The following is a 25,137-nucleotide window of genomic DNA, read 5'->3' as shown; positions in this document are numbered from 1 at the left end:
TTCATGGCTGAGTAAAATTCCATTGTGTACAAGTACCACATTTTCTTGATCCATTCATCAGTAGTGGGGCATCTTGGCTGTTTCCATAACTTGGCTATTGTGAATAGTGCTGCAATAAACATGGGTGTGCAGGTGCCTCTGGAGTAACTTTCTCACAAATCATACCACATTTCCTATTTCGATACAATCATTATTGAAAGAAGTTAAGGCTGTAGAAGGATTTATTTTTCATATCATCTCTAAGAAATTGTTTTATTTTATTTTTAGGAGAAAAAAAATTATAGGTAAAGGTGATAAATTGGATGACAAAGTTAAAAGAATTGGACCACACATAGAAATCTTCCAAGTGTTCAGAGAAAGAAGCAAATTAAAAATTACCAAAAAAACAGTTAAAGCGATCATCACTCTGCAGGCACATGTCAGGGGATGGCTTGAACGCAGAAGATTTCAACGAATAAAGACCAAGGTAAGATTAAAATGTATTAGATACTGTAATGCGTTTCAAATTTCTTGTGTGGATTCAATTAAGTAGAGTTTTTAATAGTCACTTGTTCAATAGGTCTGTGATTTTTCTACATAAAGTAGTGTCTGCGTACTTTTGATTAAGAAAATGTTATGAATGATCTGCTCTGATGACAGTTTTAGATGGTGCTAAGTTGGATACTGAACAAAAAGCCTGGTTTATCCTTAGCTCAACAGTTAGGGACTAATCTGTCTTTGCACTACAGTTGTTTCTTTTTGCTATCTATTTATACTGTCTTTACAGCAATTTTCTTCCACCTTCCACCCTCCTGGGTACTCTTGCAGTGTATAAAATGATTCATTTAAAAAGAACTATGTGCCAGTCAGCTTCTACACAATACCTGGGCAGCTTTTATAAGCAGCAATTGTGTCTTTGAGAGTAAATCAAGAGAACTCATTTTGGCTGGGCAAATGCAGAAGAACCTGAGAGGATGGATTTTGGCAAATCTTTAAGAAAATTAAAAATATCCTCCCTTTGAGGGCTAAAAATTGGAAAATAACTATAAAGAGGAAACTAGATCAGAAGTACTTACCTTAATTTCTTGCTCTTTTGGTCCTCCAAAATGGACTTGCAGGGGGCACCCTGAACACATTTATGTAGGAACACAGTGATGCTGTTAGAGGTAATCCATCTACTTATCTCTTGGTATAAGTTTATAATTATATATGTAGTTCTGATGATTAAGTATGGCAATGCATGTGAAACTGGCAAAATATATACTTAATACATATTTAATCTGCTAGTAATTCTGTCAGGTAGCTGCTGCATCAGATTTATAGGTGAAGAAATTAAAGATCATGGAAGTAAGGTCATTTGCTCAAAGCAAATGATAAAGCTGGAATTCAAATCCAAGTCTGTTTGACTTCAAAGACTATGTTATTCTTCATATCATCTCACCTACTTGGCCTACTTTAGCATTGAATCTGGGCCATATCCTAGACTTTTTTTTGTAGCGCTATGCCCAGGTATTAAATATCCCACTTGAAATGTCCACAGTTAAGGCACACTCCACATAACCTTAAATCAACTCATTTTCTTACTCCCCAAAGCACTTCCTCTCTGATATTACCTATATCGATATAATCCACTGCTCGTGTTCATAGACATAAGCTGGAATTTTCTTCAGTTCCTTCAGCTTATTTATTCCCCTATCCAATTGGTTGTAACCTTGCTTCCTATGCTCATTTCTTCTCTGTGCTGCTTTCCAGAGCTTCTGTTTATCTGTTCTCAAATGGGGAAGAGCAGTATCATCCCAATCGATCTCCTTGTTACGGGCTTTTTCTCATGTAATCTACAACATGCCGTATTTTAAAATTTGCACTCTTATTACCAATTTCCAGTGTTTAGATCTTTTGATGGCCTTAGGTGGATTGTAGGATAAGGTGTGAACTTTCTAGCATAACACATTTGACCCCTGTTTGGGCTCTTGTCTTCTGTTCACCTTCATCACATGGTACTTCTTCAAGTATTTCCCTATGTATTAGCAAATTCTAAATCCTGGCTGTAGCCTGTTATCTTCCAGTTTTTATTGTTACCTTAGCCTGGACTACTCTTCCTCTCACCTTCTTGTAAACTCCAAATCACTTTCAAGATCATCCTGAAGTATATACACATAAGCACTCTCCCTGGTCCATCCAGCAGAGTCAATATCTGCCTTCTTGTGGTCATTATTGTGCTCAGTGCTCCACATTGGAGTCTTCTGTTTACGTTGTCATGGACAGAATAATATGTAGGATATTGTACACTTTATTTTTGTGTTCATATCACCACATACTGTCTTGGTATATAATGTTAACTATGCACTTACTGCCTAATTTTTCTTGTTTATGTTCTTGTTAGTGTGTGCTTGTATTCTTTACTTTGCTAAGTGGATTGTAAGCACTCTGAAATAAGGGTCTGCCTTTTTGCTACTCTTTTTAAAAGTATACACTAGCGCTCAACAAATACCTGTGGAATGAATGAATTAATTCAGCAAGATGTAACTGTAGAAGTTTATTATGGCACGCTAATATATCTTGAATTTTCTGCTAATAGGCTATATAATTTCATTATAGTATTGCTATTATCAGAGAGAACTGTAGTCATTCATTACTGTTGGGACAAAAAAAAATGGGTCTAGAAAGCTTAGATAGAAGAATGGGCCCAAGATGAGGCTGAAAGGGAGAGACTGATACAGCAAATATTAAATTTATATGTGTAGGGAGAATTTGAGATAGAAGGAATGGAAGGTACTTTTAGAGGATCAGAGCCAATATGAACTAAATTGTTGACTTTTATTTGGTTATAAAATTTGTTATGATCATTGATTTTTTTTATTCCATCATTGATATGGTGCTCTGTTTGTTGGATGGCTGCTTTGTTGATATGGTTAAAGTTGTTTTGATATTGTCAAGATGCTAGAGGGGAAGGCCTGCAATGCAATAAATAATGTTCCCAAGACTGTGCCTGTGTGAAGGGTTGCTGTTGGGGGAATTCTTGATAGGCTTTCTGCTCTAGAGACTGCACAGCAGATCACTGGATAATTGTCACCACAGTGGCGATCCCTCCGCTGGGAGACTTCCAAAGTCATATTGCTTGGCTGCCCCTGCAGAGCTTTTTATTGTGGACTGTGTCTGCTATGATGTCACTTTAAGAGTACTCAAAGGACTGCACAATTTCCACTGTTTCATGTGAATGCTCTGTTTGGGTTTATTTGGAAATAATCAAGCAGTATTGAATTATTTTACTAGTCATACATCAGGAGACCATGGAAACTGCTACATTTAACTCTCAGCATAACTTTTACCATTCAAAATGTTTGTTTTGTTTTAAAAATTTCTGTGTTGTTAGTATGTGTTTTAGTATAAGTAATAGTGATCATAAAAATCATAAAGACACAAAAATAACTTCCTCAATGTAATGCCTCTAAGATTTTACTTAATTTCATGTTTTTTTGTGGTAGTGGGGCTTGAACTCAGAGCTTACACCTTGAGCCTCTCCACCAGCCCTTTTTTGTGATGGGTTTTTTTTGAGATAGGGTCTCCTGAACTGTTTGACTGGGCTGGCTTCAAACTGAGTTCCTCCTAATTTTGCCTTCTGAGTAGCTAGAATTACAGGCGTGAACCACCAGAGCCTGGCTTAATTTCTGTTTTTTAATTTGAGTATATATAATTAAAATTTCAGTCTTAAGATGATATATTCAGTTGCTGTTGGCCAAAGGTACTGAAATTCTAAGACGTTTAAGTAGCTGATTGTAGTAAGAAAAGTGTTTGAAATTGACTTTGAATAATATTTGCTGAGTAAATGAATCTGTAGTGATACTAGAACTTCTGATTTTTAAGGATACCATAGCATAGGTCTTTTAGATTTTTGTGGTTACAGAATCTTTTGAAAAATTGATAATATATGGATTACCTCCATTATCTTTAAGAAAATAAAAACAGAAGCAATAACAAAATTCTCAAGCCTATTCACAGGCCCCATGACACAAGTGACCTTGTAAAAACAGTTTTGTTTCATGAATGTGTTGGCTTCTAGGTGTCTGGTTCACTTATTCAATATATATTTTTTAATATTTGATGATAAAAATTAGAGATAAAGGCAGAACAGGTTCTGCCTGGAAGCGAGGAGGGGTGGGTGGGAGTGGGGTGGGGGAGAGAAATGACTCCAAACAATGTATGCACATGTGAATAAATGAATAAAAAAATTTGATGACAGTTACTATATACTGGCTACAACTTATTTCCTGGTATATGACCTCAGAACACATAGTCTAGTGGGAAATGCAAATGAGTTAAAGAAATTTAGAAAGAGGTCTAGAACATTCCTGAACTGATAAGGAGCCTAAACAACGTTTTGTAATAAATTATTTTCAACAGAGTGGAGGATGTATAATAACACTTTGGGACTAGAGTATGTGAAATTTGAAAATTTGTTTGTAAATGTTTTGATGCAGTCCCTTTACCATGGGTGTCCTCTGTGTACCCTACCACCACCCACTAAGAACCATTATTACTGATACTAACTAAAGCTATGGAAATGGGCACCATTGTCCAGGAACCATATGTGTACTGAGGAAGAAGTCATGGGAAGGAAAGTTTGAGAAAGACCAAGGTCAAGTATTCCATGCACAATGAAGCAGTAGCCAGAGAGGTACAGAGAAAACCAGAATATCCTAGAACATAGAAGTTCCAAGATGGAACAAGAAAGGAGTAGTGCTGCTCAAAGTGACAGTGTCAGCAAAGATTCTGGCTTTAGTAGGAATAAGTTCATGAAGTAAAAATATCTAAAATAGATAAATTGAGACACCGAGGTAAAGGAAGCTGAAAAAATACTTAAATTACTTAAATACCTATTGGTAAAAAAAAACAATAAGAGGAAAAGGTAGAGGATACAAGAAAGATGAGGCTAACTATACACTAAGGTCTTTAAGAAGATTCAACAGTGTGGTCTATAAGGCAGTTCACAGGACTAGCCTTAAGTAAGGAGAAACGTGTATCTCAGTAGAACAGGAGCAAAGGGTATTGCACACACAGCTGTGTGTTTAGATTTGGTGGTGCTCAGTTGAGATTACAATAAACCAGCCCCTCCCATGTGAGTTAGATAACCAGGTCATTTGCTGAGAGTGCGCATTTGGATGGTGACTTTGAATGGTTAGAAAGTGACAGAAAGAGAGTTGCTTAGAAAAACACAGATACATTTCCACGTCTCTTTGAGGGCCCAGATGAGGGTGGTGATCAAGAATTTGATGTTTAGACATGAAAAAGTGCTCCCCATCTCTAGCCATAAAGGAAATGCAAATCAAAACCACACTAAGATTCTACCTCACCCCTGTTAGAATAGCCATCATTAGAAACACCACCAACAACAGGTGTTGGAGAGGATGTGGGGAAAAAGGAATCCTCATACACTGCTGGTGGGAATGCAAACTAGTACAACCACTCTGGAAAGAAATTTGGAGGCTTCTTAAAAATCTAAACATAGATCTGCCATATGATCCAGCAATCCCACTCCTGGGGATATACCCAAAAGACTGTGACACAGGTTACTCCAGAAGCACCTGCACACCCATGTTTATTGCAGTGCTATTCACAATAGCCAAGTTATAGAAATAGCCAAGATGCCCCATTACTGATGAATGGATCAAAAAATGTGGTATTTATACACAGTGGAATTCTACTCAGCCATGAAGAAGAATGAAATGTTATCATTCACAAGTAAATGATGGAACTGGAGAACATCATCCTGAGCGAGGTTAGCCAGGTTCAGAAGACCAAAAATCGTATGTTCTCCCTCATATGTGGACTTTAGATTTAGGGAAAATACAGCAAGATGACTGGACTTTGGTCACATGATAAGGTGAGAGCACACAAGGGAGGTATGAAGATAGGTAAGAAACTGAAAAAACATGATAGTATTTGATGTCCTCAGTGCAAAGGAACTAATGCTGAAACTTTAAAGAGATAGAGGCCAATAGGAGAAGGGGATCAGGAATTAGAGAAAAGGTCAGTTCGAGAAGAATCAACTTAGAATGTAACACATATATACTTGGAAGCAGTGCTAGGAATCTCCCTGTATAGCTATCCTTATCTCAACTAGCAAAAACCCTTGGTTCTTCCTATTATTGCTTATACTCTCTCTTCAACAAAATTAGAGATAAGGGCAAAATAGTTTTTGCCTGGAAGCGAGGGGATGGGGGAGAAGGGGAGGGGGCTGGGGGAAAGAGGGGGAAGAAATGGCCCAAACATTGTATGTACATATGAATAAATGAAAAAAAAAAGAATTTGATGTTTAGGAATTATGAAGGATGAGGCACAGAGAAGTAAGATCATTTATTTAAAATTATTTATCTAGTATGTGCCATACTCAATTCTGGGAATCAAATCTAAGCCTATCCAGTTCCAAATTCTAAAAAACTTCATGTAAAATGTGAGGCCATTCTGGTAGCAGCAGTGTTCAATTGTTATAAAATGGTGGTAAGGTGTTTTCTCAGGTGAGGGGTTTCCTGCAAAAAGCCAGGTCTAGATAAGTTCTCACCTGGCACTGTACAGCCAACCAGGGTGAGCTCACAGCAGGGAGAGGAAGCCCGGAGTCACAGCATGTGCAGAGGCACCATTTCTGTGACAACCAGCAGCTGCTATTAACATTTTGCAGAGTGCATTGGAGAAAACAATATTTTATTTATATTTAGTGATGAGAGTGACCGATAATGCATACTTACAGTCCTTACACAAAGCACTTAGAGATAGTGATTGAACATCTGTTTCAGGTATTAGCAAAAGTAACCATCCTTTCAGAATGGGGGGGTGGGGCAAAGAGGAGAGGTCTGAAAAATAGCCAGAGGAGCCAAACTCAGGAGAAAGACTTGTCCTTCAGCTATGGCTGAGGGTGTCACTAATTCTTTCATGGGTAGAGAGGTAAGAATCACATTTAATGGTTTTGTATTTGTTTTATTTTTTATGAATTTTTTATTAAGAAATATTCATTATGCATGGGGGATTCATGGTGACAATTCCAATTAGACTTGTATTGTACATTACATTGCCCCACTCATCTCTCCCCCAAGCCTCCTCCCCACCCCACTTAAAGCAATTGCAAGAGGTTAGTTAGTTCTGTTTCATAGAAGTATTGGAAGTTCATCAACCATATACCGTCACCCTAATCTCCTTCCTTCACCCTCCCCCTTCCCACTAATACCTCCTCTCCACTCTCCGCACACACTGTGCCTATTTTTCAATCCTGATTTTTGTTATTAATATTTAAGTTCATGTTCAAAGGGTGTCTGAATGTGTGCCCTCTGTGGGTGTGCTTTACTTTGGTCTGTTCAATCCCTTCAAAAACTCTCCCTTACCCCTTTAGCTCCCTCTCCCCTATTTTTCAACACTTTTCAATACAAATCCTTATATCCTCCACCTTCAAATCTTATGTTATGCGATATTACTGATGCTCTGTCGTTCTCTTTTCCTTTCCCTCTTTCCCCAAGTTCCGTAGAGTAGTTCCACTGTTAAAAACATGTTCAAGGCAGGTGTAGGTGGCTCATGCCTTTAATCCTAGCTATTCAGGAGGCAGAGATCAGGAAAAAGCCAGCCTGGGCAAATAGTTCATGAGACCCTATCTTGAAAAATCCTATCACAAAAAATTGGGCAGGTGGAGTGGCTCAAGTTGAAGGCCCTGAGTTCAAGCCCTAGCACTGCAAAAAAAACCAAAACAAACAAACAAACAAAAAAACAAATTTAAGTTTGTATATGATCTTGCTTGTTTTTGTATATATGTTTATCTTTGGATCTATCTTCCCTGTATGAGGGAAAATATGTGTCTTTTGTGTTTCTGAATGGTTCTGTATTTGTGACTTGCATGCCTACAAATACTAGCTATGGGGCCCTGGGAAAGTTATTTAAAGATTTTCTGCTTCACTTTTTTTTTCATTTATAAAATGGTTTGCACACAAAGAAAGCTGACCCAAAAGAAAACTTGTAAACTTAGATATATTTCTAAACCAACAAATAATGACAATAAATGAAGTCTTAATTGAAGAAGTCAAGAACAGAAGGATAAATGTAAAATTTTAATAAATTAATTAATCAATAAAGATTAGTAGATAAATTAATGAACCAGCAAATATAAAATGTAAAATATAAAAATAATTGCACTGATAAATAGAATTTTAAGCTAATTTTTAGATGAGGTGGAATGTAGAAAATGCATATACACAGGAATGTAGTCACAAGTAACTTGATAAAACAAAGCTTACACATATGCAGAAGTGGGTTAAATTCTTTAATATTCAAAAAGTTTTCAGAAATCAAGGAAAATCTGAAAGAGCCCATTGAGAAACAAGTAAGAGATTTGACTGTATAACTTTCAAAGGGAAGAAAAAAAAAAGACTTGCACACCCAGAGTGGATAGCTTAGGCAAGAATCATCTATTATAGAATAAAGTCTTAATAATGCTTCCATTGATGTTTTTCTGATTGACTATGGTACATACTATAAAAATCTGGACATCAATGTAGAAAGTGTCTATGAAAAGTACCCATTATCAAAAACCTCTATTCTACAGGAAGTATGAGCTTCAATGACAAATTAACTCCTAAAGAAACTCAGAATTTCAGGGAGATTCTGTCACTACATAATACATATATTTAACTAATCTTAGGCAAGAAACAGTGAAATAAATGAAATGAAATAGATGAAAAATACATAAAATAAAACAGATGAAAGGGAATAAATCAAATTAAATATAAACAGCAGAAATATATGAAGAACTTTACTTTTTTATTACTGTTTTATAGGCTCTGTATCATGGACCAAATTTGAAAGCAGTTTTGAACATGTATCAGGTGCAAATCCACCGTGTTAGACATCGGCTTGGTCTTTGGAGGACAAGACAAGTCATAAACTTTGTAGAGCTAGAGGAATGGATGGACAGGAAAAAATGTAAGTGATGCCGTCATTTCTGGTTTGACTTTAGGTTTGGGATTCATTTTTAACCATTGAACTTTATAGATAGTTACCCATTGCCACCAAAAGTGGGCTGTATTTTATATTCCTTCTTGCCTTGTATGATTGGATTAGTTTATTAGGATCCTCTATGAGCAAAAGAAAACCCATTCTGGCTAACCAAAGAAATAAAAGAAAATTTAAAGACAGAATATTGAACAGTTGACTAAAGAAGTAGATTTCAGACAACATATGAATCAGAGCTGCTCCAGAAACCTATGGAGTGGGAAGTAAGAAATAATCTTTATTTGATTGAGGAGCAGGGATACACAAGTCTCTATCACTTTAGACTTTTTTGTTCTTATGCTTTAAGTTCAAATTCCAGGGAGACTTCAACTGATTGATTTAGTCTGAGTTATAATTCTAGCACTTTGTAGTGGGAGGGCTGGGAACCCTGAGAGGCTCTGCCCGTTGGAGGAGGAGATTTTTACCCAAATGAAAATTAAATATTGATACCGGATGAACAGTTAATGGCCACTGAGCAGACTAACCAGTGCTCCTTAGCACTGGGGTTCTATCCATAGAACAAGGTCCTCAATTTATATCTCAGCTGTCAGAGATTTCAATTTCCATATCTATTTATAAGTTTAGTATTGTCTAGGATTAGAATACTTTATTGACCTACTCCATTGACTAACAAAAAAATAAATGGTACAAGTAAATTACATTTAATTGTAATCATCTTATGGCTTTATAAAATTAAAAGTAGTATATATTTGGTAGCTCAGCTAGTGATAAAATGTTTGTTTCATATTTAGGACTGTAAGTTCCATGAAGACAGGTACTATGACCATCAAATGAATACCCACTATTTAGCATATGCCTAGTTTATCAAATGGGCAAAAATAATTTGTTAAAAATTAGGTGTCAAATGTATTCTAAAATAACCATAATTCTTTGCGCTAGAATAATTCATTTCCTGTGTCTAGAGATTGAAGAAGAAAGAATTTCAAAGAGAGAAAGCAAGTATTACAGGGAGAAAGAGAAAGCAAGTGTGAGACAGAGAGAAACTGAACCCCCTTTCCTGTTAGGAAGCTGCTGGGACTTTTTTTACTTAGAGAGCTTCAGAGAGTTAGGGGGAGGGCAGGAGAAAAGCAGGGAGAGAGAGAGAGAGAGAGAGAGCCTGAGAGAGAGCCTGTGGATATATAGAGGAAGAATATTCTAGTGTTGGGGGAAGCCAGGACACTGGTTTTACTAGAATTGAGTTTGTGAGTGAGAAGAGAGAAAAATGGGATTGGAGAAGTAGGTTACACCATATTTCATCAGTCATTGTGTTTTACCTTGACAGTGTTGGAAGCTATTGGAAGATTGCAGACAGAGAACTATAGTATTGACTATAGGCTTACATTGAATACATCACTCTGGCACTCTGAGAAAAGGCTGGTAGGGAGCAAAGACCAAATAAAGGCATGCAGTTAGGACATATGGTGCTGTATCCAACATATGATCTGAACAATAGAATAGAATTAGCAAAATGACTAATTTAAACCAAAACATCCATTTACTTTTGTGGTTACAGCCCACAAAATTTGCAAGTTCTTATTCGTCTTCATCTTCCTTACAAATTTTTCCTCCTTTCCTGCATTTCTTGCTAGTTCTGTGATATTTGTCAGATAGCTATGCAGCTTTTAAATTATTTTTCAGTCATTTGATAATTATATTAGTTTTCATGATTTAAGTTTTATATTTACTCTGGTTATGCTAGCCTGGTATATTAATTCTTCTAATATGTTGCTGAAAGTTTGCCTCTAGGGCATAATATACAGGTTGTGGACATCATTACCTATTAATATAGTCACAGGCCCATAATGTTAATATATACATAATTTTGACCTTATAAGAAACATCTAAAACTGGTTCAAGGAAAACTAATGTGCTTTTCCAAGTAGAAATATATTAAACAAAAGAGTAAAAAATCTCATTCCTTGTGTATTAGTTTAGCTTTCCTCAGAATTACATGTAGATATAACAATTCAAGTACAATTGATTCATTTGGGAGTCATTCCCAGAAAATACTGTCAGTGAAATGGAGAACTGAGAAAGGAAAGTCAAAACGGTCAAAAAGGAAAATAGTGCAGCCATCTTGCCTCAAATGCTGGGTTATTATCCAGTCATCTCCCTCTCTCTGCACCCTTCTCAAGTAGGTGATTGAGGTCTATTCCAGTGTGGTCTTAATTCCCTGATACTTCAGTACCAGGTGAGCACAATAAATTCCTGTGCAACAAGGAGCCCTTAGGCAATGGAATGCAGATGCATTTCCACGTCAAAATGCAAAGAAAAGTAAGAGAGAAGGAGATGTGACCAGGACACCAAAAGCAACCACTTCACTTTGTTTATTTAAAAAGAGAGAACAATGCATAGAGTAAATATAAGTTTGTTTTACTAATGTGTTTTGAGATCTGGAATAGCTACTCTTATTTAGGTTAAATACTTAGTGTAATATTTACTAAATACTTCTGGAATTTGTTGATATTTCTCATCACCATCTCCCTCAACTGGATGATTGTTTATTCATTATGTATTATGGAATGACTAAAAAATCAAAACCTATGTGATTTAGTGCCAGGATGATACAAGTTCTGTTAGAAACCACTCTTGTGCCTACTATTGTCATTAGAAGCCCACATTTCAAAGTGAAACCTAAAAGTAAGTGGTCCCTGTCGTCCTGTAAATGAGACTAACAGCTTCATGGGGTTAAGCCAACATGCTTCAGAGTAGAGACTTAATATCATCTTTTTAAAAAGAAAGAATAAAATGTTTATGGAGAATTATACTTACAAAGCTATGCATCAGTTCTCCTGGTCATTATGTAACCCCTGTCAGTAAGAATGGAAGATAGATGATAGATGATCCAACTAAGTGATTTTCCATGTTAGTCTTGAGCCAGAAATGGCAAAGCATCTTAAATTAGGAAGTAGGAACATATGAAATCAGTGAGCAAAATGTAGACATTGCTTCCAATTAGGGGCCAAATCAGAAATAGGATAAGCAGTCCAAAGTGGAATCAGCAATTCAAGTAGTTGAGAGTATGAGTTGGAAACCAAAAAGAAATGAAAAAAATTAGAGGAATTAATAATGCAGACTGAAACCAATTAACAGGAGTCAGGTCCTGAAATTCTGACATTACTGGCAAAGATGTGGAAAAATTATCTTTCATACCCTGTTGGTGAGTTTGTAACCATGTGTAGAAAAAACTAAAAATAGAGCTACCATATGATCCAGCTATCCCACTTCTGGGTATATGTACAAAGGAAATATAATCAACATGCCAAAGAAATGCCTGTGTGCCTATGTTTATTGAAGTGCTGCTCACAATAGTTTAGGGTACAGAATCCTCCTAGGTATCCATCAGTGGATGAATGGGTAAAGAAAATGCAGTATATACATATAATATGGTGTTAGGCAATTATGAAGAAGAATGAAATTCTGTCATTGAGGAAAACAATGGATGGAACTGGAGGACATTATGCTCTCTATCCATAGAAAGATAAGTACCACGTGTTCTTTCATGTGTGGAAGCTAAAAAAAAAATTTATCTGAAGGTAGAATAGTGATTACTAAGATCGGGAAAGGGGAGGAGGGGTGGGTGAAGGGAGCCTGGATTTGATCAGCTTGTACACTATATTGAAATATCTCACTGAACCCCATTAATATGTATAATTAAAACATACTAACCAAAAAAATCAAGCCAGTTATGGTCAGACAATATCTGTAATCTGAGCACTTGGGAGGATGAGGCAGGAAGATGAGGAGTTTGAGGCCAGTCTGGGATACACACAGAAATTCTGTCTCAAAAAATAGAAAACAAACAAACAAGAACATTTTAAAAAGCTATGGGTTATGCTGTGGGTCTAGTGTTGATATGTGTAGGATCTGTGTTCTTGGGAAGTCCAATCTGAATTCCATTGTTGTGGAATGGATTGTGGGGGGAGATGCCTTCCTTCTACCCTTAGCCAGCAGGGTGACATCAAGCTGCTGTAATCAGAGAGGCTTATCTGCAGGCATGAAAATAAACTGGATTAAAGTTTCTTCATGTCCAGAAGAACCTTTTAGGTGACTTGTACTTGGTTGGTTTCTCCTTTCCTTTCCCTTTCCTTCCCTTCCCTTCCCTTTCCGTCCCTTCCTCCCTCCCTTTTTCTTTCATCAAGTGCTCTACCATTTGAGCTGTGCCCCCAGCCCTAGACAGCTTGGTACATTATTTATAAACAAAATATCTTCTTTTACCTTTTTGGATTTTTAGTCTATGAAACAATGTTTGCCAAGAGAGAAGACTGGCAAGGATTAGAAAGAAGTGAGCTCCTTAAGTATTTCAATGACTGTGGCCATTTCCCAACCCAGCAACAAGTGGACGATTTTTGGGAACTGTTCCATAGAGGTAAGTAGCGTCTCATGTCTTCTTTTCCTTTCTTTTATTTCCACTTCCTTCTTTACTCTCTCCCTAATTCCCCTTATTCTGCCTTCTTTCATGTTAAATTTGTTTAAAAAGGTCTTTTACTCAAATTTCTTTCTTTCCAAATTTAATGGCTATGAAGGAAGGCAGCTTAAAAGAAGTTAATAAAGTTTCATTTTGAGTGAATGAAGGAGGTAATTTTAACTTTTATTAACTTTTAAAGTTACATGTGCATATATTTATGTACATATATGTTGTGGGTTTTTTTGGTAATACTGGGTTTTGAACTCAGGGCCTTCACACATGTTAGGCAGACACTCTACCATTTGAACCAGGCTCCAAGCCCTTTTTGCTTTAGTTATTTTGGGGCAGGTTTCCAATCATTCCCCAGCTGCCCCCCACATTTGTGCTCCCAAGGGCATCAATACTCCAAGCCTAGGGGTATTCCCTGAATGTGTCAGAGAGTGGGGAAAGCAAACAAAGCACTGAGTTCTGCACTGGAGAGACAACCAGGGGAATCAGGTACTGCCTGCCTGTCTCAGCACTTTCGGACCCTGATCAGGATAGACCAACCTGTGGGAAGGAGGAGGCTCAGGAAACTGAGTGATCCATAGGACCTGGACTCAGAGTTCTCGGTCCTGCCTGACATCAAAACTAATGCAGCTGAGACGAAGCTTCCTGACACTGAGAAGCCCACCAACAGTGGACTCAGTGCTATGTTTCTGCAGCAATTCTCAGGAAATAAGGCTGACTCCTTGTCACAAAGGGTGGGGTCACCAACCACTACACCCTTCACTGTCCATAGTGGCTGCTGCTTAAATTTCTCAGTGTGCACACATCAGACCATCCGTATCACCCAGTCACCGTGGCAGGGGAAGGGTGTCCTCAGGTGCAATTGTTCCTTATTTTTAGGTGTAATTTTCTTTGTTTTCAGGTCCCCTGAGTAGTTCATTCTTAAACTATAGGCCCCCTCTCAAGATGGTACCTTGCTACAGCTTTTTGAGTTTTAGCAAGTGCCAAACTGTCTTTCTTTCCCAATGCTAGCCTGCCAACTGTAGCACCAATTTCTCTCATTACATTTAGGGCTTGCAAGAACTATGGGCTTGTCTTGCAGCTAGGACTGCCAGTCTGTTTTCACCAGGGCTTCCTAGCTTGCCCTGTGAGTGTGGCTTCAGCTTTCTGTCCTCCCCAGGGAGCCAGAGTTGGAGCTGGGGGTTGGTTCTCACTTTTCTCTGTCTTGCCTTTACATTCCCTGTGACTTTTCACAATCAGGATATCTCTTTTGTGATTCCCAGTGCACTTCCTGTCTTTGGAATGTAGTCTGTCCTTCATTTCCCTACCCTTCTCGTTCAGAGTTGCACAGAGGACGCTCCTGTTCTGCCATCTTGCCTCAGAAGCCTTTTTGTTTGGTCTTACAGTAGTTCTGTAATTTAAATTGCTCAAGAAGCTTCCATACTGTGTTCTATAAGAGCTGTACCAATCTGCAATCTTACCAACAGTCTTCACAGGTTCCTCTTCTCTGCATCTTCACCAACCTTTATCTTTTATCTTTTGGTGAAAATCATCATAACATGTGTAACGTGATATCTCATTGTGGTTTTGATTTGCATTTCCCTAATTATTAGTGATATTGAGCATTTTTTCATATACCTATTGGTCATTTGCATTTTTCTTCAGAAAAAAAGTTCAGGGCCTTTACCCAATTTTTAATTGAATCATTTTTGGCACTTAGTCTATTAAGTTGTATGACTTCCTTATATATCTTGGATATTAACATATATGGTCTGCAAATATTTTCTCCCATTCTAGAGGTTGTCTTTTCTTTTTTTATTAATTGCATTTGTTGCTGTATAGGTTTTACTTTGATCTACTGTATAGAAGGTTTTTACTTTGATCCACTGTTTTATTTGTTTTTCTTTTTGCATTGTTTTGTTTGTTTTAGGGGCAATATCTAAAAAATCATGGAAGACCATTGTCTATGTGCTTTTCTTCCTATATTTTCTCATAGGAATTTTATGGTTTCAGAATTTATAATTAAGTCTAATCCATTTCAAATTAATTTATATGGTATAACACAGTATCCAATTTTATTCTTTTGCAAGTGTATGTATGCACAGTTTTCCCAAAAATGGTTACTGAAGATATTGTCCTTTCCGCATTGTGTAGTCTTGATACTCTTGTTTAGGATCAGTTGCCTATATATGTGTGGGTTTATTTCTGGAGTCTCTATTTTGCTCCATTGGTCTGGGCTCTCTCATTTTTTCTACTTGTATGTTTTTATTTCTGTATCATACTGTTTTGAATACTACAGATTTGTAATATAATTTGAAGATAGGAAGTGTGATGTCTCTAGTCCTGTTCTTTCTCAATTTTGGTTTGGCTGTTAGGGGCTTCTTGTGGATCCACACAAATTTTAGGTTTGTTTTCTCTAAAATCCCACTGCAATTTTGATGGGGATTTCATTGAATCTGTAGGTCACTTTGGGTAGCATGGACATTTTAGTATTAATTCTCCCAATCCCTGAACACAAGATATCTTTCCATCTATTTGTGTCTTCAATTTCTTTTCTTTTTTTAAATTTCCAAGTTACTTTATTAATTCTCTGAATCAGTCAGCCCAACACATGTTGTATAGGAGATCCTCCAACATAAATTGTGGCCAACAGCCAAGTCCTCCACTCCCAATGGTAAGTGCACATCCTCCAAGATACTCTAGTTTTTCTGCAATGGATATCTATGAAGAACTCTACATCCAGTCTGACTAGCCACCTTCCTATCAGTTTCTTATAAGAAGATCCAACATGAACATCTTCTAGAGTGCATTTTCCAATGTTACCAACTACATGTAGCTGTTTAGGTATAAACTGAGGGCTGGCCACATGGCACAAGCAGTAAAGCACCTGCCTACCAAGCGTGGAGCCCTGAGTTTCAATTTCTTTTATTACTGTCTTATAGTTTTCAATTTAGAGAGCTTTCACCTCCTTGGTTAAAATTATTCCTAAGTATTTTATTTTCTTGATGTTATTGTGAATAATATTGTGTTCTTATTTTCTTTTAAACATAATTTGTTGTTACTTGCTGTTACTGTAGAGAAATGAAACTTATTTTTGTGTGTTAGCTTTCACTAATGCTCTCCTAATGTTACAGGTTTGCTGACATGTTTAGAGATGATGTGTCCACAATTTAATCAAAAAGAAATGGCACTAGTGGGAGGGGGAGGGTAAATAATGAACAGAAAGGAGAATGTAGTTGATGTACTTTCTATACAAGTGTGAATTTAGAACATTAAAACCTACTGAAGCCTCCATAAGATGGGAAATGAGGTAGGAAGGAGAACAGTGGAAGGTATGAACCAATTCAGGTTATAATACATGTATATATGGATACATCACAGGGAAAACCCCTGCATAACTACCATAAACTAACATTTAAAAAAAAACAAAAAACAAAGAAGGACAGGAATGTATAACATGCCCTCTCTGGGGCTGAGTACCAATGGGAGGGAGAAAGCATAAGGAAAGGATAAAGGATGAATATGGTGGAAGTATTTTGTATTCATGTATGAAAATGAGACAATCAAGCCTGTCTAAGAAGGAAAGAAGGGGGGGATAAAGGAGAAAGATAGAGGGGGTAAATCTAAGATATATTGTAAGCACCTATGTAAATGTCACAATGTACCCCTCTATACAACTATAATGTGTTAATAACATTAATAAAAAGAAATGGTAAACAAAAATATTTCAGGATATATTTTTTTGATAAAGGATAAAGGCTCATAGCAGTTAGGTATGAGTTAACTCATAATGTTGATATTGAAGCTTTATTATATTTTTGAAGTTCCCTTCCTTTGGCTGATAGTACACATTTAGCCAATTCTTAACCTATGGACTTTGACTGCTTGTATGAGAATAAAAGTATTCTTACAGTTTTCTACACTTTCACATTGATGAATATTTGTTCACCTATTGGGCAGAGGCATCCAAATCATTTCACACATCAGTGGTCATGAAAAGGTTGGTTATTTGATTTTTTCCTAATGACAAAATATTGAATATTGAAAATGTGGAAAATATTGTGATATATAAAATTCCTGAGAAACTGTAATGTTTAACATCTAATTATAACTTACCACTCTTTTCCTGTACATATGACATTATTTTTATGAAACTCTTTCTATATATTGTTTGAACATCTGTTTTTTGGCTTCACAATACTCACAAGTTTCCAAGCTACAAATATATTTTACAACATTATTTATGACTAAATAATAATCTTTCATATGGACATTCCATAGTGTATTGCTATCATATATTTAAGTTATTTCTATTTTCTTTATAATAAATAATAAAAAATTTTAAATTAAATGCAACAAACTATAATCAAACAAATATTTCATAAATAACAGATTAGCAATTTAAAATGTAGGGCTTTTCCCAAGGTAAGGGTTTCATAGGGATAATTTCCTATGCTAATTCCTTTGGCGTATATTATGATGGGTTAGATTTACAGCATGGCTCTGGAATTAGTTGGCTGGCTTTACTTCTTGGCTCTATCACTTACTAGCTATCTGTCTTTGGACCAGTTTTTGTACCTCCTTTTCCTTTTTCTTCTCAAGTATAAAAGGCAGATGATATCCAAGTCGCTGGACTGCTGGAAGTCACTAGGTTTATGTGGAGTCACACAAAATACGTGGTCTAAGATCATATCTGCCCTTCATCTATTAGTTATTCTTATACATTCTTATAATTGTTTTCCAGTTATTTTTTTAATAAGACATTGACAATGTTTAAATATTGAACATATTTGTATGTTGACTCATTTTTTTCTAGCGATTTGATATTAAATGTCATCTGTTGACTTCTCATTGTCATCTCTTTCAACAATCATAATGACCTTTGTGCTAAAGGAGATGAAAGACAAATAAGACAACTGAGGCTCAGAAAGAAACCTTTTAAAGGTCATTGATAAACCTAGAACTTCAACCCTGGTCTCCTCACTCCAAGATCCATGCTATTTCTTTTTTGTTAAGCGGAGATATTTTGAATATGCATGTTATGAAAACATAATTATATATGGATATTTGTAAAAGTCTTGGGCTGAGGATGTAGTGATTGGTAGAGTGCTTTCCTAGCATGTGCAATGCAGTGATCTGGATTCAATCCCCACAATTGTGTGTGCGTATGTAAATATATATACATGTTTATATACACTCATATGTATATATAAACAAAAAAAAGCCAGCTCTTGAAAACAAGGAATGCCTTTTATTTTTCTCACAGACTAACTTCATGCTTTACAGTATAGTAGGTGTCTATAAGTGATTGTATCATCCGTCAAAATTCTTATTAGTCAGAATTTTCAAACGAAACTTATGTTAAAAACAGATTGTTTTATTATAATGCCTAAGATCTAGAAGCTTTCTTTGATAGAAGGGACCTCTACAACATAGTTATTATATGTCTGATTGTTTAAGAAATTCTTTTGGTACATAAAAAACTTAAATTTAAAATGGAGGACATGTTCTAAAGTAATGGAAAGAAACCAAAATTTATGGGGACAGGAGCAAGACAATGGCTTTTTGTTTGCTACTGATATATGTTCTGTTTATAAGAGAATCTGATTTTATGCATTTGATTGCCAGTCACCTTCATTCATAGTGACTTCTTTGAATATGGATAATAGCTCCAGATGTGCAACCCACACATTTTCCATCAAATGGAACATCTCACCTCATACTCTGCGGTTAATTCAATTGATTGACTTCTGCAGTGTATGACAATAAGTAGGTCAAATTCTAAGAACTCTGTACATCTTCAAGTATTTTTAGCTTCTTTCTTTTTTTTTTCTTTCTTTATTCTTATCACTATGGTAACTAAAAATTGTGACTGAGATCATGGTATTTGTATGAAAATCTTCCTCTGGGAGAATGAAGAAACTTGGATCTGTCTGTATAGATTGATCTTAAAATCTGCAAACTGTGCAAACACGAAAACCTTTACTTGATATTCACGTCAATCCCAACAAATGAAACTATTACCAAGAGGAGAGAACAAGTGGAAGTCAGGGAAGTTCCACATTGCAGACCTGTGTTATCCAGTCTGTCTAGTCATTACAACTTTGAACTTTGAAGGCCTCTCAGTATTTTTTCAACATGTAAGTAGAAGTGTTGGTTCATTTTCTAAAACTGAAATTATCAGAAAACTCAACAGTGACCATAAGTCCATTTTTAGTGTGGAGTCCTAGATCAAAATTTGAAAACCCAAAACATGAAAGGTAGTTATGTATTCTTTAACCTGAAATACCCTGTCTGAAAGAGATTTGACCTGAGATGTGCTGTGAGCTATTCTAGACTCCCTGACTAGTTAGTGCAAATGGTAGACATTTCCTGAGCCTACTGGGCCTCAGAGCACAGCTTTGTCCAGCACAGGGTAGCAACGCTACATTTTTTGCCACTTTATCAAAATGTGGCTGTATGTTATCGAATGGGGGACATACAACGATATTTCTCTGCATTTTTCTTCACATGCGTTCACTCCAACAATAGAGTTGTAATAATGTAAAACGGAGATTAAGTGATTTTGTAAAAATAGGAGAGGATTCTAGTGTATAGGAAATTTGAGGCTGCCAAATGCTTACGGCAAAAGAATACAAAAGTGTCACAAATTAACGTTTTAGACCACAGACCAGAAAACAAGAGCTAAACAATGAAAGTTCTAGAAACCATGGAAGATAGCCTTTGTTATTTTGTGGCAGGCACCCTTCACTTTTAAATAGCTTCTAAAAGAAAACATTAAAAACTGAAACTAAAGGTGAAATGAAAAATACTGGCAATCTTATGTCCCACATTGCCTGAGGCTGTAGACCAAGGTTCAGCTAGAATCTTCAGCCAGGCACTGCCACTAACCTTGGGCAGATTTGTCTGGCAATTTATCTTTTATATTAATGTAAGAAAAACATGATAACACCATATATATGTTATTGGTATGGGTCTCAGTTCAGAAAAGTGCATAAGGACTTGCTTTCTATTTTTAGCCTCTACCCACCAACAATTTAATTTTAGGCAATTTGACTTTTAATCCTATTTTTCTGGGGTCAGTGCTTAATATCTTTTTCTTGTTTCTTTCCACATTTTTTTTTTTTTTTGGCAGTACTAGGTTTGAACTCAGGGCTTCAAACTTGCTAGGCAAGCGCTCTACCACTTAAACCACTCCTCAGCCCTTTTCTCTTTATTTTTCAGGTATGGTCTTGCTTTTGCCCTGGAGATGGGACTGTGATCCCATCTCCACCTCCCCTGTAACTGGAATTAGAGGAATGTGCCATCATCACTGCCTGTTTCTATTTTATTAGCAAACAATATTCCAGTGTGTGAGCAAGTCACATTTTGTTTATCTAACCATCAGTTGATGGGTATTTGAGTTGTTTCTACATTTTTGTTATTGTGAGTTAATGATCCTATGAAGACCTCATATTGTAGTATTAATTTGTATTTTCCTGATTATAATACTGTTAGGTATTTTTTCATGTGCCCAGTAGACATTTGTATAGTTTCTATAGAGGAAATCTATTCAAAACTCTGTATATTGTTTCAGGTCAGAGCTCTATTTTCTCTTTATTCAATTAGTGTTCTTTCAGTTCTGGACATAGTATCTATTCCTTAACAGATATATACTGTCATACATTATATATAATGTGTAATATTTTTTCCCATTTGTGACACACCTTTTCATTTTCTTAGTAGTATGTCTGGAGCAAAAGGTTTCCATTATTCTGAAGTCTTATCAAATTTTTTTTCTTCTGGAGTAGTATTAAGTACTATGTTTAAGAAATTTTTTGCCAATCACAGATAGCAAAGGTTTTCTTCCATGTTTTTTCCTAAAAATATTATTGTTGCTCATCTCTTGCTTTTTGGTCTGTGATTTTTTTTTTCTTTTAACCTATTTTCAGTTTCTCCTCTTAAAATGCATAGAGTTTTATCTTATCTCTTTTTTTTTGGCAGTACTGGGGTTTGAGCTCAGGCCTCATGCTTACTAGGCAGGTGCTCTCTGCTTGAGGCATGCCCCCAGCCCTTTTCTTTGGCTTTGGTTACTATTTGCATATGGGTTTACACTTTTTGGGGGGTGGGGGCATGTGACCAGCCTGAACCACAGTCCTCCTACTTATGCCCCACATTCTTGGGATTACAGTCTTGTATCACCACACCTGGCTTATTTGTTGAGATGGAGGTTTTCTAAGTTTTTGCCTGGGCTGGCCTCAAACTGCAGTCTTCCCTATCTGTGTCTTCTCAGTAGTCATGATCATGCAATTTTAAAGTGGTTAAGCAAAGATATATGGAAATAGATTTTATACAGTTCATATGTATATATACATACATACATATGAATACATTTACTATTTTCTTTGTTCTTCATTATTCCTCTGGATATGAGTTAACTTCTTGTATCTTTTTTCTTTCAGTAGGTTTTCTAACTGAATTCTTTTAATCTCTTTAAGTCTGGAAATGTCTCTATCATCTTCATTCTTGAAGAATAGTTTTGATTTATTATATACACTAAGAAAGAGAGGTAAAAAAATAAAAAAGGAAAAGAAGTTTGAAAAACAAAAATTTTAAATTCTTGCACAAAAATTACATAGCTCAGTGGATGTGGAGAAGTTCTCTGTCAGTCCCTCCCTTTTTTTGTCAGTTGTGTTTGAATTATTGGGTAAGCTGCTGAGTGTTTCCCTGACCTTTATTTTGTGAAAATATGCTTCCCCAAAAGCAAATGATGCTCAAAAAGCAAAACAAAAGTGACTTTAATATAAGTGATAAGGTGACTTCAGATTTGTTGAAAGGCAGCATGTCTTTAGCAATGGGCTGTGCTATGGGAAAAATGAATCAAGCATCCACACACTATTGAACATAGAGAGCATGAAATATGATCTAGTTGGGTGAGCTGTATTAATGTGTACTACAGTAATTTTGTGACATCGACGAGGCCTACTCCGTGGAGTTTCAAGTTATGGCTGCTTATATCTACTGTGTATATGGTACAGGTTAATTTGAGTGATTTTAGAATGCATTCACATTTTTCCCTCAGTGGCAGTCCCCTTGGAACCATATGCCATGATGCCAGAAGTCTACTGAATTCTCTAATGCTTTCACTCACGAGTGATAAAAACGCATCCTCTTCTCTGGGTGGCAGTTTCAGGGATATGTCATGGTGAAAGAAAATGTTAAGAGCATGCTGAAAGGTTGCTTTCCTTGTTGAGGCAATTGAGAGTCTTTTTAAATGAAGTTTTTGTTTACAAATATGTTCACCAAACTTTTTGAGCCTGTATGTGCAGCGAAACGTAATACGGCGAGAGATCGCAGAGTGCATGTGATAATTGGAGCAACATAAACATGGCTAGACGAATACAGTGTTCCGAGTGTGTATCCATTCACACATGTATCGAGTGCTAGTGTGACACAGATATTAATTATGTCTTCAATTTGGAGATTAGGAAAGGTGATAGAGAATGGTTCTGACTTGAGTTAATCATTGCAGGATGAATTCAGTAGATGAGAAAACAAAGACAGAAGCTTAGCACTTGAAAGAGAGATTGTCTACCAAAGTCTGTGTTTGCTGGGTGGTAAGTGGAGAGGCCACAGTGTTACTAAAACTGCTGGATACAGTGTGCCTGTGGAGTCACTGAGATCTAGGTGATCATGGTTGCTTTTCCCTATAGGAAGAATTCCTACTGTTCTGACCCCCTTATTCACCTATCACCTGCCTATTGGAAGTGGATGTTTTCAAATACGCAATGCAAGTTAGACTTTAGAATAAATCAATATTGACTCAGGCAGAGCTATTTAAATTCTATGCCCTGGGAGCTGAATAATCCTGGGTAAATGAGAGACCAAACTGTAGGGGTAAAGAACAACCCTCAAAGATCTTACTATCATCACCTAGCCCAGTTACTAATCCCAGTGCCTGCAGCTCTGCCTGCTTTCTCCCCTAGCAAGGTTTAAAGATGGTCTGGACTTTGTGTCTCATCTTACATTATTTAGCTCTCTTAATGCCTTCTTTCACTCTGGTGATGGCTATGCAAAGCGTTGGAAACCCCCTGGGATGGTCGTGACTATTTAAAACCTTTTCCCTTTCTCTCACTTTTCTATTCTATCCTACAGTTTTGTGAATTGTTGTTCCAATTAGAAAGTTACCCTAATTAGCCATTCTGCATTTTTTTTAAACCTTTGAGTCTTTTATTATTTGGGTTGAAATATTTGTATCATTGTTATACAAGCTGCACAGAGAATCTGATTAAATTTTATAAAATTACTTAACACCAGTTATTCTTCTAAAGTCTGTCTGTTTTCTTTAAGTAGAAAATAACCATCTTTAAGAAACAGCAGGAACAGCAGGGGTTGGAGAATGGTGTAACTTCAATAAAGGTATAATTACTTTCATAAGTCTGTTGGAGCACAAGCTTTTGTTAGATCACTGTTTATTAAGATTACAGATCCATTCTCTTAGCATACAGAGATCCACTAGCAAGTCATTGTTTTATATGATTAAATCAGTATAATATCAGAAATATGAACTCCCCGGTGAGAACAACTTTGCTTTGCAAGACTCTGATAAATCAAAGGCATATTAATATAAAACATTTTATCACAGAAATCCATATGAAATGCAAAATTTTAATGATATAATTATTTCAATATTATAAATATAACATTAAAAGCTGTATTTTTTTTTCTCCCCTGACATTTCTCTTGAACCAGAGTCTTGTTAATTCCCATAGTCAAGTGAAAATTTCCACAGGACCCCAAGTAGTTTTCAGCCCACTGCAGTTATAATAAATTGTATATTTCTTATCCATCCACTTCTTACATCATTTTTAGTAGTGAACATTTTCTAGCTTTTCTCAATCAAGCTTCTAAAGAGTTTATGGTTTACTCAGTAAGATAACATGATCCTCACATGCTGAGAAGCCTGTCATGCACATATAAATTGTTAGTGGTATTGAAATTAAAGCTTAAGTTTCAGATTTGTAGAAACCACACCTTTTGCTGGAAACCCCAATGGGTGGCACAGAAACCAGCTGTTAACGTGAAAGGCTTATTTCCTAGAAGTTTACCTGTAGAACCATGATAGACCCATAAGAGATTCAGTTTTGGCATGCTGAGTTTTCTAAATTTAAGTCTGTTTCCACCTTAAAATCAACAGGAGAATCCTGTTGTGCAACACTGTATCTTGTCTAAGTCATGCTGGCCTGTGCACAAGGAGTTTTGTAGAGTAGGTTTCTTTGTGGCATGGTTTTTCAGGCATTTAACATAAATGTCTCATGTTGCTACCATAAAGATGTTGGGTTTTTATTCCTTAGAAATATTCCTGCCAGCGATTCCTTATCTACAAGTGCTGATACATCTTCAGCGTAATGAAGGATCATCTCTCACCTCATGTTATTCAGTGGTGTGGATACACAGGACACGATTTTTTCATATACATCCTTATGTTCACTTGTCTTCTGCTGAGGTAAACTCAGGGACACACATAAGCCCATTTGCACAGTGTGTACCTCATAGTAACACCCATACGCACTAATAACTTCCTGCTACAAAGGCAGGTAAGGACAATTCTTCTTTTTTGGGTGGCGTTTCATTCACAGCACTAATTAGAAAAGATACAAAATTGATCGTGTACTCAGAATTTATTGTGCATATTTTCTAGCATTGGGGTTTATATTTAAGACTAATCTCTAAACTAGAGGATTTTTGCCAAGGCC

The 25,137-nt window shown here is 36.4% G+C and overlaps 1 protein-coding gene across 1 annotated transcript in view; it reads left to right on the top strand.

The window, feature by feature from the left end:
* The window catches only part of Iqcm (IQ motif containing M), a 237,052-nt gene that overhangs the window by 140,076 nt on the left and 71,839 nt on the right, over positions 1-25,137 (top strand). Inside the window, 3 exon segments of the mRNA XM_074042812.1 lie at positions 268-466; positions 8,793-8,937; positions 13,241-13,375. Coding sequence (XP_073898913.1) covers positions 268-466; positions 8,793-8,937; positions 13,241-13,375 — 479 coding nt within the window.

The sequence above is a fragment of the Castor canadensis genome, chromosome 9, assembly GCF_047511655.1.
Source record: "Castor canadensis chromosome 9, mCasCan1.hap1v2, whole genome shotgun sequence".
Lineage (NCBI taxonomy): Eukaryota > Metazoa > Chordata > Mammalia > Rodentia > Castoridae > Castor > Castor canadensis.
This window is presented reverse-complemented; position numbering and strand designations above follow the sequence as displayed.